The sequence below is a fragment of the Opisthocomus hoazin genome, chromosome 2 (assembly GCF_030867145.1).
Source record: "Opisthocomus hoazin isolate bOpiHoa1 chromosome 2, bOpiHoa1.hap1, whole genome shotgun sequence".
NCBI lineage: Eukaryota > Metazoa > Chordata > Aves > Opisthocomiformes > Opisthocomidae > Opisthocomus > Opisthocomus hoazin.
The window spans coordinates 16,121,675-16,136,940 of NC_134415.1; the positions used below are offsets into that span (position 1 = coordinate 16,121,675).

Below are 15,266 nucleotides of genomic sequence, written 5' to 3' on the forward strand. Positions count from 1 at the left end.
GGTACAGAGAAGATGGAGCCAGACACCTCTTAAAGATGCAGAGCACTAGGACAAGTACCAGTTGACACAAGGTGGGACATGGGAAATCTTGATTAAATATTAGGAAAAACTTTTTCACTATGAGGGTGATCAAACACTAGGACAAGTGTCCAAGAAAGACTGTGGAATTCCCATCCTTGGAGATGTTAATGTTCCCTCTCCCTTCAAGGGGCCATTACGATTTGGAGATGCAAGTTGTGGTTCCTTACATAGTGTTGCTTTCCCAAGATACAACTTCTACCCAAGACATGAACTGAAATTTTGGACTACAACTATAAAGTCGGTGTAGAAAGGTGCAAGTGTTGTATTGTCACTAACGTCCTTTTTCTTAGACTAACGTGTTAGATTTGATTGTTAGAAATCTCATGCAGCATTTAAGTTTCAAATTTTAAAGTTTTTTTAGGGTTTCATTTTGAAAGTAGGAAGAGAGCTGTTAGAAAAATTCACTCTTCCCATACTGGGAGAAAAACAATTTGTAGCTCTTAAATGGAAACCAGCTGTAGGACTAAATAAATTGCTTGGAAAGAACTAAGCACTACATGTTTTTTCTGGCTCAAAGATTAAACTATTGTCAGACCACCCAAAATACTTCAGAAATTAACTTTTATAACCCAAATGAAACTGGAAGATCAGTTTAGAGTTTCTTATTCATTGCAGTTATAATTCAAAGTAACAACTGGTTATTAAGGCCAAGAAAGTAACAGTACTGCATAGTATCAAATCCCTCAACCATAGCTATTTAAAAACATATATATATATATGTCTAAAATATAAAAATAAAGAAAAAAAAACCAAAACCCAACTACTTCCAGACACATGTAAAGGCCACAGATCACCAAAACACCTTAGGTACCTGAAGCGTTGGACCTGAAATACTCCACCTTATCTTAGCACATCTGCATTAATATTCTGCCTTTTAGTGTCAGAAGTGGCCATTTTCTGGCTGGGACCTGATTTGCGACACATTCTGTGTATTTAAATGCATTTATCCATATTGTAATTTTTAAGTGTAGCATGAAATAGCCATGGCTGCTTCTAACTGAATGCATGGCAGGCGTGGGAGACTGCGTGATGGTGTGCCACAGTACCATGTAGCAGTAGCGAGCTGCAGCACCTGCACGGGAAGCAGAAAAACTGCTTTAATTTTCCTGCTCAGCCCAGCCGGGGATGCCCGTTCACATTCCCGCTGTACAGCCGCGTGTCCTGCCCGTCAGGATGGAGCCTTGGCTGCCATAGATTGCCCTGCTGTGCTATGGGTAAAGCACAGCACCTACACAGCTACCAACTGAAAGCGTGATGGCACCAAAAGGGGTGAGGATGTGTTTCTGTGAGGTGGTGGGGACCGAGATTAACCTGGGTTGTTCAGCCGATTCTTGGGCTGTTGCTTCGATACGAGTTACTGGTTTGGCGTTGTGTCTGTGGAGCAAGCACGCGTTGCAGAGAGTGTGGCAGGCTGGAACTCTTGTGCTGCCATTGCTACAAGAGAAGCTCCAAGCGAACGCCGCGCTTCAGCAGAGAGCACAGCTGCCTTGTTGTTGGTGCCCTGCCCTGTGGAAGAACCGAAGTCTTGAACTGTCACTGACATGGTGTCTGTCTGATGTAAGCCCCATGTTCCTACAAGAAGAAGGACTGTGATCTTCCAGACCCAAATTTACAAACTGGGCTGCTACATTAGGGGATGGCTCCAAGCTTTAAATTGTATCTAGGCTGGGAGGAGAGTCGGTTCCAGAAACAGCTGCCCTGACATTTGTAATCTGCTGCGGTGGATTGCACCGAAGTATCCCAGGTGCTGGAAATGCCGTTCTCCAGCATGTAACATGTCATCAGTTTTACAATATTTGAGGAAATGTAAATGTTCAGATCACCTTTTCTGAATTCTTTACAGTTCTGGAACTCGGTTTGTGTCACAGAATTGTAATCCCTAAAATTCTTGGTGGACTTGGTCCTAAGTACATAAGAAAAACCTCTCTTTCATTTAAAAATTTTAAAATAAAAAGTCAATTGTATCTTTTTATCTACATAACAACATTTTTGCATGTAACAATTTTGATTAAGTGCAACAACAGGTTGACAGGGACGAACATTCTGATACTGGAAGAATTAGCAAGCCATCACGAATATGCAATACATACACATTTGGATTCCCAAGTGCCCTATATATCTATTTAATTCTTTGTTTTATATTAGGAATATTTGGGTATATACTTAAATTCCTTGTCAGTATGTAAGCATCTATTCCCACATGTACTTGACAATAAAATTGAAAGGAGGGAAATTGTCGTTATCACTGAACAGTTATTTCCCTAACTCAGGAGAAATACTGAGGGTTTGTTTTAATGGCTTACGACACAGTGTTATGTGGAAAATCTGAAATTAAAAGGCTAAAACCAGACCTAAATCAATTGAATGCATTTGAAAGAAAAAATGGGAGACTGTGTATACAAAGCTTTGACTTCAGCGGTTTGCATTTCACCTCCCTCGTTCCTGTTCCATCTAGTTCAGAATTAGAAGAATTCGTAAGCTCAGCCACAGGAGAAGTTCAAGAATTGTTGACTGAGATCTTGACAAACAAATACAGTTTCTTTCACAAAAAGGTGCAGTCAGACATCTCCCCCCTTTAAACATGTTGTTCTACTTATATTTGTAATTTTCACAGCCAGAGGCCTTAGGGGTTTTTATGGGTAGTAACGGTTTCGGTTTGAAAGCGTGGGCTTCCCTACTTGCAAGGACCTGTATGACAAGTGACCGTACCTCGCCGCAGAAGAGGTTTTGCATATAATAGAAGCAAAACTGTGTATATTTGTAAAAACCAGTGGTGGCACAATTTTAACATTCAGCTTCTTCTCTCAACAGGTGTTAGTGTCTGTCCAATCCCTCATACTGGTAGCAGAACCGTATTTTAATGAGCCGGGTTACGAACGATCCAGAGGTACTCCGAGCGGCACCCAGAGCTCCAGAGAATACGATGGAAATATACGACAGGCAACAGTCAAGTGGGCAATGCTTGAACAGATCAGAAATCCATCGCCATGCTTTAAGGAGGTAGGTTTTGTGAAATGCAATAAATATCTTGTTTATTTATTCATCTTGTTTGAGTGTTAAGAGTAATGCAGATATTTGGAAACATCACACACAAGATCTCTTTTTTAGCCTATTCTTTATCCTCTGAGACAACTGATTCTAGAGACCAAAGTGAATAAGGATGCACCTGATTTCACAGATTCTTTTCTGGGAAAGGGGAATGCACATTGGAAAAATGCTTTAAAAGAAATACCAGCCTGAATGTTGTTTATGGAAGGATCCACAAAGCATCTGTGCTAAACTACAAACCTACGCCTTAGAAAACAACTGTCTTGATGCTGATAAAAGTAATACTAACCCCCATTCACACTATCTTAAAAAACTTCTTTGAAATAAATCAAATTTGTCTACATTCTTGAAGATTGACTAACTCACCCACTGCTTCATAGAATAATTTACTTGTTAGAGACTTCTCAGAGTCTCTAGTCCAACTCGTTTCTCAAAGCAGGTCAATTAGATCTCAGAGACTTGAACATATATGGCAAAGGATTCGAGGAAAAAACAGTTGAAGATAGACAAAGTAAGAGAATCTGTATGAATATTAATGCAAAATGGTTGGTCAAACTGGAGTTGTCTCATGGTACTACCAGCAAGAACTTAAAGAAAAACACATCTTACCCTGAAATACTAAAACTGTTGCCACTTCTAAATCGGGGCATGGAACCATCTTGTAGCATCACCTATGCTTTCAATTGTCTGCATACTAAAATGCTGAAAAAGCATAATTATTTTAGGATTATGCACATTGCTAAATGTGGCATCTGAGTGAGAGGGTGGTCTCCCATAGAATCATAGAATGCTTTGGGCTGGAAGGGACCTTTAGAGGTCATCTAGTCCAACCCCCCTGCAGGGAGCAGTAGTATCTTCCCACTAGACCAGGTTGCTCAGAGTCCTGTCCAACCTGGCCTTGAATGTTTCCACGGATGGGGCCTCCCTTGTCCTGTCGCAGCAAGCCCTGCTGAAAATATTTTCCCCATCTTTCTTGTAGGCCCCTTCAGGTACTGAAAGACCCGCCTGGACAAGATCCTGTGCAGCCTACTGTAGGTGACCCTGCTTCGGCAGGTGGTTTGGACTAGATGACCCACAGAGGTCCCTTCCAACCCCTACTATTCTGTGATTCTGTGATTCTCTTCTCCAGGCTGAACAGCCCCAACTGTCTCAGTCTGTCCTCATAAGAGAGGTGTTCCAGCCCTCTGATCATTTTTGTGTCCCTCCTCTGGACCTGCTCCAACAGATCCGTGTCCTCCTTCTGCTAAGGGCTGCAGAGCTGAATGCAGGACTCCAGGTGGGGTCTCACCAGAGCAGAGCAGAGGGGCAGAATCACCTCCCTCAACCTGCTGGCCACAATTCCATTGATGCAGCCCAGAATAAGGTTGGCCTTCTGGGCTGTGAACGCACATTGGTGGCTCATGTCCAGTTTTTCATCCACCAGTACCCCCAAGTCCTTGTCGGCAGGGCTGCTCTCAATCCCTTCATCCCCCAGCCTGTACTGATAGCGGGGGTTGCCCTGACACAGATGCAGGACCTTGCACTTGGCCTTGTTGAACCTCATGAGGTTCACACAGGCCCACTTCTCCAGCTTGTCCAGGTCCCTCTGGATGGCATCCCGTCCTTCTGGTGTGTCAACTGCACCACTCAGCTTGGTGTCATCTGCAAACTTGCTGAGGGTGCACTTGATCTCACTAAGTCATTGATGAAAATGTTAAACAGCACCGGACCCTGAGGGACACCACGCATCACGGGCATCCATTTGGACATCAAGCCATTGACCACTACCCTCTGGCTGCGACCTTCCAACCAATTCCTCAGCCACCAAACAGTCCACCCATCAAATCCGTATCTCCAATTCAGAGAGAAGGCTGTTGTTGGGGACTCTGTCGAAGGCTTTACAGAAGTCCTGATAGACCACATCTGTAGCTCTTCCCTTGTCCACTGATCTAGTCACACCATCACAGAAAGTCCTTGCCATCCTTAAAAACATCCTTTGGAATGCAAAAACCTTCTTCCATTAAAAAATGGACATGGGTGTCTTGTGGAATAAGAAACCATAGACACTTCACCTGCATGACAAGAGTTAAATATTTTATCCACATGCAGGTGGAACAGGACGTGCAGTGTACTCTGGTGTCTTGAATTAATGAAGAAAAACACCGTGGTTGTTCTTAATTACCTCTTAAATATTTTACTCAATAAGTTGAAGACCATGGTAACGATAATATCATGAGACATAATCAAATAGCCTCTGCTAATATGTCCTTTTTTCCTAGCTAAATGTAACAATTTCAGTTTTGCAAAAAAAGTTCTCAGATTACAGTAAGTTTAAATTAATTGAAGATTCCAGCAGGCAGTGGGCTCCCTGATGATAGTGCTCCATCTTTCTTTTCACGTAGAAATGAAGGCTATACAATATTGCAGTATTTGGTAAATGTTTCTACCAGTGTTTGGTAAATGCTGTTGTTGCAGTTTTCAAAAGAACCTCAGCAGTATTGCGCTTACTCTGCAGCGTAGCCTTTTTACTACTTGTATGAAAAAGGCAGCTTGTGAGCTGCCCCCCTTCAGGACGGGAAGGTAGTGAGGTGTGGCCAAATGGGGGAACCAGGCGTTCCCTGAGAACAGAGGACTTGCCCACAGCACAGCGTTACCAAAAGGCAGATGTTGAAAACAACACAACTGCTGGCTGTCTGAAGGTGGGGTGTAGCTAGGACTGCGCTGTGCTGAGCCCCCCCCTCCCCCAAAGTAAAAGCAGCATTACGAGGTAGGTAGCAGTTTGCAGAGGTATCCTGAGAATTTGAAACTGCTGTTACCTGTGAATACCTGTGAACAGAGAAGAGGTTTGCTGTGTGGAAGAGAACAAACTGTTTTGTTCTGGTGTAGGTAACGGCAGTTTCCCTCGTTTCCCAAGGTACAGTTTCGTGGTTTTCCCTGTGTTGAGGGCTGTAGGACGGTTTCATGAAATCCTCCAGATTCTGAGAAACTTGAAGCTACAATAGCCTGCTTCAGTGAGGAGCAGTTTGAGGCTGATAGCTTGATTTTGTGTTAAAAACACAATCATACTAGTTTAAGTTTCAGTGCCTTATCAACTTGTGCAACGTGAGAACTCCCTTTCAGCTTCTCTGCATAAATACTCCCTGTCATTATGTAAAGTGGCCTGTATCTTTCTTTACATATCAAAAAATGGAAATTATGCACTGGAAAGCATTACATTTTTCTCTGATGCAATAGCTGAAGTTTGGAAGAATGCTGGATTCTGTCTGCAGCCCCATCCAAGTGAAAATGCATCCCTAGCAGAGATGCTCTGAGCACTTCTCTGAGAGCCTGGCTTGTGAAGACCTGTGGGTTTTCTGTAGGGTTGTGTTAGGAACCGTAACGATGGTCCTCATGCAGTAACATGAATGCAAAGGCATCCTGAAAACTTAGGTGTAAGAAAGAACGTACATCCTTTGGCCCCTGAAATCTTTTGTCTTCACACATCTGAGCTTAGTGTCTTAAATGACAAGTAGGCCCGGGAGATCTAAACTGCTGGTCTTTGGGAGTTCTTCCAAGCTCCAGTGTCGATATAGGGAATGCGTCCAGAATTGAAGTCAATTATGCTTTCAATCTGCAGTTTTTCTTCAGACAGATAGCTGTATTTTCTAACCTCTAGAGGCAAAGATGATTGTTGTCAATTATGTTGCAGTATTGCCAAGAACTCTCTGTGCTCAGTAAAGTTTCTTTGATTTTATTGTTTCTTTCACCAGGCAGACTTTTAGAAATCTGTTTAAGACAAAGCCAACGCCAAGTAGAGTTTCACAACTTTGAGGGTTGATTGGTTGGGTTTTTTCAACTCAAATCTCTACAGAAATACCAAAATTACTACACAGTCAAATACTGCTTCCCACCCAAACTGGGGACAGCTCAGCTATTCTGGCCAGGGAATTCCAGCTGTCCCCAGAGGTGCTGCCTCTGCCCGGGCACACAACTGTGGCTGTGCCTCTTGCCCTGCAGCTGGCACGGTCCTGCTGCTCTCGGCATGAGTGCGCTCACACTGTTGACAGTGTTTCTGTTGATCTGTTCCTCTTCGGGCAGTGGTTGGTGACGGGGGAAGACATGGTGCATGCACCGCCTGCCTGCGCTGCTTTAATAGAATAGGACTGCGAAACCAACAATAAAAGCCTTAGTACTGCATCTGTGTAGCCTTGCCCGTACGCAGCAGAAACGCCCGTGTGTAGTGCCCACATAGCAACGTCATCTTTGAACTGAAGAATGCGTCTAACATTCTTTTTCTTTCCCCTGGTGTGAGACTGTGTTTCTGGCACTCGTTCACCCTCCACCCAGCTAACACACGCGAAGGCTGAAATGGCAGCCTGTGCAGAAATGGTCGATCTGGACAGACTGGAAGAGACGTCCAGGCCAACCTCCCCCTCAAAGCAGGATCAGCTGAATTCAGACCAGGTTCCTCAGGGCTTCTTCCAGCTGGGTCTTGGAAAGTTTAAAGGACAAAAATTCCACAATTTACCTGCAAGCTGGTTCAGTGCTGAATTATCCTTATACTGATTTTTATTTTTTCCTTATACCCAGTTAGACTCACGGGGGTCTTGCCAATTTTGTATTGTTAATGTATATGGTTCTTAGAAAAAAATGAACGCTCTGTTCTTTCATTCGGAATGTTTTCTTGCAGGTCATCCACAAACATTTTTACTTGAAAAGAGTGGAGATCATGGCTCAGTGTGAGGAGTGGATAGCAGACATACAGCAGTACAGCAGTGACAAACGGGTAGGCAGGACTATGTCCCATCACGCAGCAGCTCTGAAGGTGAGACTTGCTTTGATAATCTTATGTTCTTTAATCCAGAGATGAAAAATGGCAATGAAATTGCTCAGCAGCAGAGTTTTATAATAACAATAACAGAAAACCCCAGCAACTTTAAAACATGTAAACAAACCTGAGTTTCCCAGCTGTCAAGAGATAAAGTGTATGTGCACTCCACTTCCTTCAGTTTTTTTTTCTTCTACAAATTAGGTTTTCCTTTAGTGCCTGTAAAACTTAGAGAGTTTATTTTGTTCTCTCTAAGGGTGGGTGGGCGTGTATGATAAAAGTGATAAAGTTGTGCTGTAACCAATCCCTTGCTGGAAAACGAGCTTTTTGAATAGACAAGCAGAGTTACGAAACTGTGGTCCATTATGATTAGTTTTACCCCATGTTAAACTTTTATCAACAGTTACGCCCGTTACAGTGGTTTCTTTCTTCCTAGCCAAGTCCTATAATTTTTTTTTTCTTCCCGAGGAGAAAAATAAATTCTAAAGACTGCTTTTTTCTGTTGCTAGACTTGCATTCTGTCAGCGTGACTGGTCGGCAGAATGCGGTTACTGTTAGTTACTGCGATCAGGACACAGATCTCTGTAAACCTGTCTCTGTAACCATGAACTCTTTAGAATCTTGCGTTTTGACTGTCAGACCCACCTGGTGCAAGCCAGCTGCTGCTGGGATCGCAGAACGCGGATCTGACTCCGCTGCGAGCCAAACAGCGTAGCATTGCTGTTGATGCGCCTGCTGGCTGCCGTTTCCTTTACTGCCTTTCATTTGTCCCTGGCAGCGCCTGCCAATTACTCTGTCACTACAAGGAAAGTACCAGTCCTTAAATACGGGGCAAAGTTTATCCAGTCACTGAAATAGTACATTTAAACCTTTTCTACTTAGTTCTTTTTTGGCCTTACGTTCTCCAACACTCTGAAAAGTAACGTTTGAACTGTGGTCTCTTCCATGCTGACGGCTCTTTGTATATTCAGCGTCACACAGCTCAGTTGCGGGAAGAGCTTCTAAAACTTCCCTGTCCTGAAGGACTGGACCCAGACACCGACGACGCCACAGACAAATGCAGTGCCACAACAAGCGCGGAAGAGACTGTGTTGCACGAACAGGTTAAACCCAGCAGCAGTAAAGATATCCCTGCTGATTTCAAGTTGTGAGTTGCATTGCCATGGACTTTCTAGACACAAAGGCTTTGAAGCACAAGCCAAATATGTCAATATTTGTATGTAAGAAGCTAATTATATAATAGGTAATGAAACTGAAACTATACTATGCCCTTAAGGATATACAGTTTAATTCAAGATGATCTTTTATTTACCTGTACAAGAGTGTAAACTTTTTTGTGCTTTTATTTTTCAATTGTGAGAACCACTGATTGGTATGTTTAAAAAGTTATGTATACAAGAAATGGATAAATAACTGATATATAAGGGAAACTACCTTAGGAAAGAATGTTTACTGAATGTTTATTATTTTTTTTTACTTGTAGAGTGAGGGCGGTTGTAACAAAGAATATATATTGGTCATTCTTACAGCTACTATTTAAAGTCGGAAAATTTTCACTGAATTTGATAGATTTTACGTTTGGCCATATATTCATGCTCATATTTGATTCTAAAGAAAACCTCCTGTATACTTCAATAAACGTTAAATGGACATGATCCCTCTTTTATGATTTACTGGTACATTTTTTAAATAAACTGCCATAAAATACATTCTAGCTGAAGACTTGCACTTGTATGACTGAATTCATTGCAGTCAACATATTTAATTTTATGCTTACTAATTCTAAAATGCAGATGAAATAAATGCACATGGTTTTACCTCATGCCAAAATTTGGACTTCTGAATTCATCTTTTGTTTGGCTATTTTATGCAAACTAACAGTATTCTAAATTTTTTAAGGGCTATTCTCGAACAAAGTATTTTCTCTGCTGAAATGTCTGATTTTTATGTAACCAGCGGTACTCTGAGTACTGACAGGGGCTAAGGCTGTGCCATGCAGAACTCAACGTTCCGTAGTTCCTACTGTATAGACCTATTTCCAATTGTATACTTGCAACCACAGATCCCTAACTAAAAAGGGTAAGGGGTTTGTTTGATTTAATAGTCAAGTCTCACTTTTAACATAATCTGCGTTACTATCACTGTTCTTAATTTCTGAGCAGTCCTTGAAGGACTAAAAAGTTATTACTGGTATTACCTCAGACTAATGAGCTGTTGTGTTATAAATACTATAAATCAGGCAAAACCGAAGCTTTTTTGTTTTCTATTTGTCCTTTGTTTATAAGTATCACGCTGGAATTTTTTCACTTTTTGTTTTACAATGTATTATTTCTAATCATTAAAAATGGCACCAACTGAGGTCGTGTTCTTATGCTGATGGTTAACAGACTTTGATAGTTCTGACCAAAGTACAGTTTTTCGGTTATATTGATACGTTGTGTTAATCCAAGGCCTGTCCTGGTTGTACGTACCTCTCAGAGCGCCAGCTGAGGCACATCTGCGTTACTTCAGGGGATCCGTAATCAAAAAGCAAAACTAAGTACGTGAAACCAAGAGTTCATGCCGCCATGAAAGTGTTAGAACTTCATCCGTGTTCAAACAGCACTGCATTTCTCTAGGCGGGTATTTACTCACCTCCTGTTATTGTACAAAACGACTGTGATACTCTTGTAAACGCTCCAAAAACAAAATTACCCGCTGACTTCCAACTATATTTAAGTTAGTGGTTTGCATTAGAGCTCTTCATTTATTGCGTAAACTGTCTGCCTACAGAAGCGTAGTCTTTTCATAAAATCCTGGCACTTGTTCCAAAACCAAATGCATCAGACCTGAAGATCCTCCTTAAACCTGAAGACTTGTCCCATTAAAAACCAGCACTGAAATCAAAAGTACCTAACTGGCATTGATTCGACATGAAGAGGGTGGCTAACTTGATTGTACCTTTTTCTCTAGTGTGTATTTATGGTATCGTAGCAATGCTAATGTGAAGTCACTGTGCTTAATTAAGCAGATGTAAACAGCTGCATGGGATATTAAACTCTAATTTGTATCCATGTACCAATTATCGTTTTTTTGCTCCAACCTGAGCTAGAATGGTATTGTTCCAAATTAATGCAGAGATTCAGTCCTTAATAGCTTGCAACTGTGTTACAGTCTGGTAAGGAAACTGAGAACTTGGTAACAGATACAAAATTCATATTTTCCATTTTTTAGGTATAACACACAAGGTAGCTATGTTACTTTGCAGTAAAATCACAATAAATCCTGTGAGGTATGCAGAAAACTGAGTATTTTTTTAACCAGTTCCCCTCATCTTTTACCATGTCATCAAACTGAATAGAAACCTGTATGGTTATAGATCGCAGTTTCTAGCCGTCACATTATAGTGTTTAAACTGTTATGCTGTTTTCATAGAAAATGTTTTAAAAATCAACAAATTCTTTTCAAAAGCGCAAAGAGCAGCAAACTGCTAATTGGCTCATTACAGAATTGTACCCCATGGTTTTTGGTAGTGCCTTTGGCCCGAGGTTCACGGCAGACACACCGCCGTGCAGCGCCGCGTGGGCTGCTACCAGCCATGGGAATCGCTGCAGCCACTCTGCCAGAGGAAGAGCTCACCACACGAGGGATCAGCAGCCTCCTCCGGCGCTGCGCAGAGAGCAGCAGCAAGCGCTTTGATGCCGTCTGCGCTGCCTACCGCAGGGGGAACAGCTCAGCAACCCGCGAGACCCTGTGCTCCAGGAGAGCAAACCCCCCCTTACACTGATGGCCGGGCACGAACAGCTGTTCCGCTTTGCAGCTGTGGGTGCAGCACTCTGTGTACAGACATGAGTCGCCCCTCCGCAAGACTGAGTGGTTTCCTCTGGAATTTCCTTTGGGTACACGATGTGCGTGAATGTATGGGTTAATGTTCCGACCAGTGCTATGCAGGAAAAAACAAAGATGACAATATGGAAAAACCCAAGACAATCTGAAACATAAGAACCCTGTAAAGAACCTCAAGCTTCACTCCAGTAATTACATGCTAGATGTTCAGGTCCTACCAGAATAAAGTACCTGTGACTGATTGACTGGGTCTACAGCAGCCTGACTGGCATCGTTGGATGAGTTTTTGTTGCGGTTTTTCTTCTCTAAATCTTTGACCTAAGTTCAAGGTAGAGATGTTGCGCGTCTGCTAGCCTGTCAAGGAGACTGCCTTGCAGCAGGTAAAATGGTGCCAACACAGGTAAGGTACTGGACTACTGATAGCTTCTAGGGAGCTTCAGTGTGGTCTGTCGTCAGTACCGTGGTTGGATGATGACTTATTAAGCAGCAGCAGAGCTTGAATTGTTTACTTAAAAAAACAAAACAAAAAAAAGCTCTCATACAATACAGGAAATAAATATACTACCCTACTTATGATGGCTTTAAGCCAATTTAACCTCTGCTTGCTAGATCAAAGAGGGCATTCACTTTCTGGCAGAAATCACATTGTTAAGAAAACATTACTACAAAACTATCTTTTTTTCTATGCAACTATGTAATCCTATACATAGGATGTTTGTTAGGGGAGCTTTTCTTCCCCAAAACATTTCTGGTGTTACATAAACAAATGTTCTATTTTACATCCCAAGGCAAACAACTTGTTAAGCAAACAACCATATTACTAATTTACTTTGTTTACCCATAAATATCTGAACACAAATCCAGCTGACCTAGATTTAAGCTGGGACTATACTATGTTACTCTGATCCCTGCAAAGGAGAATTACTTAGCCTTAGGATTTTATGAGGAGTTTCTCAGGCATGTCGTCTTCAGTTTCCACCTTCGTGCTGCCTTTGTTTTAGTGTGTTTTAGAAGTGTTCTTTTCCTCTTTCCTTATTTGTTTCCCCAGAAGCCAGTCACCATCATGTGGACTCTCCTCCCTGGACAGTCAACACTCTGTAGTGAGAGAACAGAAGCATTTCTCAGTGGAAAGGAGACACAGATTTACGTTTATCTTACCATAAGGAACAAGTATAAGGTACAGAAGCTATTTCAGACACATGTTCTCAATTTATTTTTTTACCATATATATACACACACACGCACGTATTTATATATGTATAATTGCATCAGGTACGGCAGTTATTTGTCGTCGAAAAAACAGTTTTCTGAGCTTTAGTTTCCCTCTCCTTTTCCATAGATAGTGATAACATTAGGTGGAATGTCCAGGCGTTTATATCGGAACATGAGGCTTCTGAAACACAGTAAGCTGATTGGGGGTAAAAGTAAGTTCCACAATTACTAAAATGAATCACAGGTGAAAACACTTCATTCTCCAGAGACTTTGTTTTTGCCATTGTTTTATTCTAGAATGTGAATACAGAAAATACAGTATCCACCTAGTGAATTATTATAGTACAGCTCTAAAATAATCTCACCACTGCCTCTATTTTGAATAAAGGCTCAGAGAAAACAAATCCCAAACCACAATGCTCCATCTTGATTGAGAGTTCTGCATGTTGTGACCTGTCATCTCTGCAGACTGCAGTCTCTTCTGTGCTTCTTGCCTCAGAAGCAACTTTTTGGCTCTTGAAAAGTGATAACCTGGTCCACTTAGTTCTCCAGCTCTATTAAGGCTACTTATCCTTTATATTAAGGGTGCCTATAATATCTGCATCATTTAATAATACTATATCATCCTCAAATGTCTAGATAGTATTAATGCTAGAGTTAATAACTTTTCTGTAATTCAGATTAAAAAATTGTGTCCTGAAGGTTGTTTAGTTGCATGTCCAGAAAGGAAAGAAGGAGGTTCTTTATCAGTCAGAGACCATGCAGGGCCTCTAGTAGCTCTGCTTCTGATGAGAAGACAGCTCGGTTAACATTAGGGCTCTGCTTGCACTGATTCCTAAGAAAATCTCCTGGGAGTAAGAAAAGGCATGTTATTGTCCCTCTCAAAGACATTTAGAAATGAGGTAACTGTGGTGAGACTTGCACACAACAAGTTGATGAGGGTAATGCCCAAAATTAAACCAAATACAAATATATATTTGCAAAAATAACAAGCACGTTGATCTACTAAGGTTGCCAGAGCAACGAGTCAGACATGGTTTTACATGAGGAATGTGCTTCTCAAACATATGATGTCTCACTGCATTTAAAACCTGCAGATGCTTTTTTCTGCAGTTGCCACTGTTGTGCTCCATACTTCCAGCTTAACCACTTGCTGCATTTTTTTTTAAATTTAATTGCCCTGCACCTCCATTCACTATTTTCTTCCTTACCTACAGGCCCACATCCAGACAGGCGTGAAGCCATCAGTAGTTCATAAACCCTGTGTTTAAAGTTCTATAGGTAGAAAGCAACCACATCCCAGTACCCCAACAGCAAAAATATGAACACATCTTAAAAAAAAAAAAGCAACCCCCCCAACCAGAAAATTAAAGCAAAGTAAAATCTCATAATAAAAAAATTCAACTTGCCATCATTAAAGACTGCCTCTGTTGCTTCATTGCGCATTTTGTAATTTACCTGGAGAACAAATGGAAAAGCAGAATGTGGGGTTTCTTCTATCTTTTCTATTTTCTTTCAGGTACTTCCACAAGCATATGATTCAGAAAAAGAATACCAAGAGCAAATGTCTTGTAACCTACTCCTAAACAATGGTTTGGATGTTTCCAGAATTCCTGTTCTCTCACCTTAAAACTGTAAATTTTCAGCCACAGAAAACCTTTGCCCATACCTAAATTAGCAATAACCACATCAATGCAAACTTTCAGGGCTTTGTCAGTCAAAATTTCTTTGTTTGAAGCCTCTGGTAATAATAATAATAATCTATTTCTACAGTGATTTGAAGCAGCTTGTAAGAAGGTGGCAGTGAGCTGGATGCCACACAGCTGTACAGCATCTTAGCTGAAGTCCAGCGCAGCACCGTTCTAAGCCTAGAGTATGACAGCAATCTTTAACACTGCGCGAGGGGTACCGCTGTGGTTCATTTGGGATGTAACAAGGCATCATCGTCACACACGCACAACCAGCCTAGCCAAGCACCGGCATTCTCCCACTGGGGAAGCCAGGGTGCCAGATCCCTGTGCACGCCGGCTGGGAAGGGTCCTGTGGGATGCGAGTCCCAGCCTCCATCCTGGCTGTGGCTACAGTTCAGGCTGTCCTGAAAAACCTTGCAAATGTTTGCTGGCAATGGACTGTGGCGACAATTCAAGAGGAAATGGAGGTGACATGGCAGATCAAAAGCTACCAGCCAACAGCAGGACTGCTGGAAAGGAAACGATGTGCCTGCCAGCAGAACCCATCCTCTCAACTACCGGTTGTAACTGTGCAAATCTCAACTGGATTTTTAAGGCAGTTTCAACCAGTGAAACTGGTGTGA

At 41.8% G+C, this 15,266-nt stretch overlaps 1 protein-coding gene and 1 long non-coding RNA gene across 14 annotated transcripts in view; one reads left to right on the forward strand and one right to left on the reverse strand.

Moving 5' to 3' along the window:
- The window catches only part of BIRC6 (baculoviral IAP repeat containing 6), a 194,638-nt gene extending 184,365 nt beyond the window's left edge, over nucleotides 1–10,273 (forward strand). For all 6 annotated transcript variants that reach the window (XM_075412723.1, XM_075412718.1, XM_075412724.1 and 3 more), the window contains exons 72-74: nucleotides 2,893–3,081; nucleotides 7,778–7,912; nucleotides 8,887–10,273. In XM_075412723.1, the coding sequence (XP_075268838.1) occupies nucleotides 2,893–3,081; nucleotides 7,778–7,912; nucleotides 8,887–9,066 (504 nt within the window). In that variant the 3' untranslated portion in view covers nucleotides 9,067–10,273. The remainder of the gene's footprint in view (nucleotides 1–2,892; nucleotides 3,082–7,777; nucleotides 7,913–8,886) is intronic.
- LOC142360452 (uncharacterized) overlaps nucleotides 1–15,266 on the reverse strand; it is a 55,465-nt gene that overhangs the window by 27,006 nt on the left and 13,193 nt on the right. For 5 of the 8 annotated variants that reach the window (XR_012763053.1, XR_012763055.1, XR_012763051.1 and 2 more), the window contains exons 3-4: nucleotides 12,666–12,835; nucleotides 11,972–12,248 (exon numbers count right to left, since the gene is read on the reverse strand). This is a non-coding gene — a long non-coding RNA (uncharacterized LOC142360452). The remainder of the gene's footprint in view (nucleotides 1–11,971; nucleotides 12,249–12,665; nucleotides 12,836–15,266) is intronic. The other 3 variants (XR_012763058.1, XR_012763052.1, XR_012763054.1) reach the window with 2 other exon arrangements.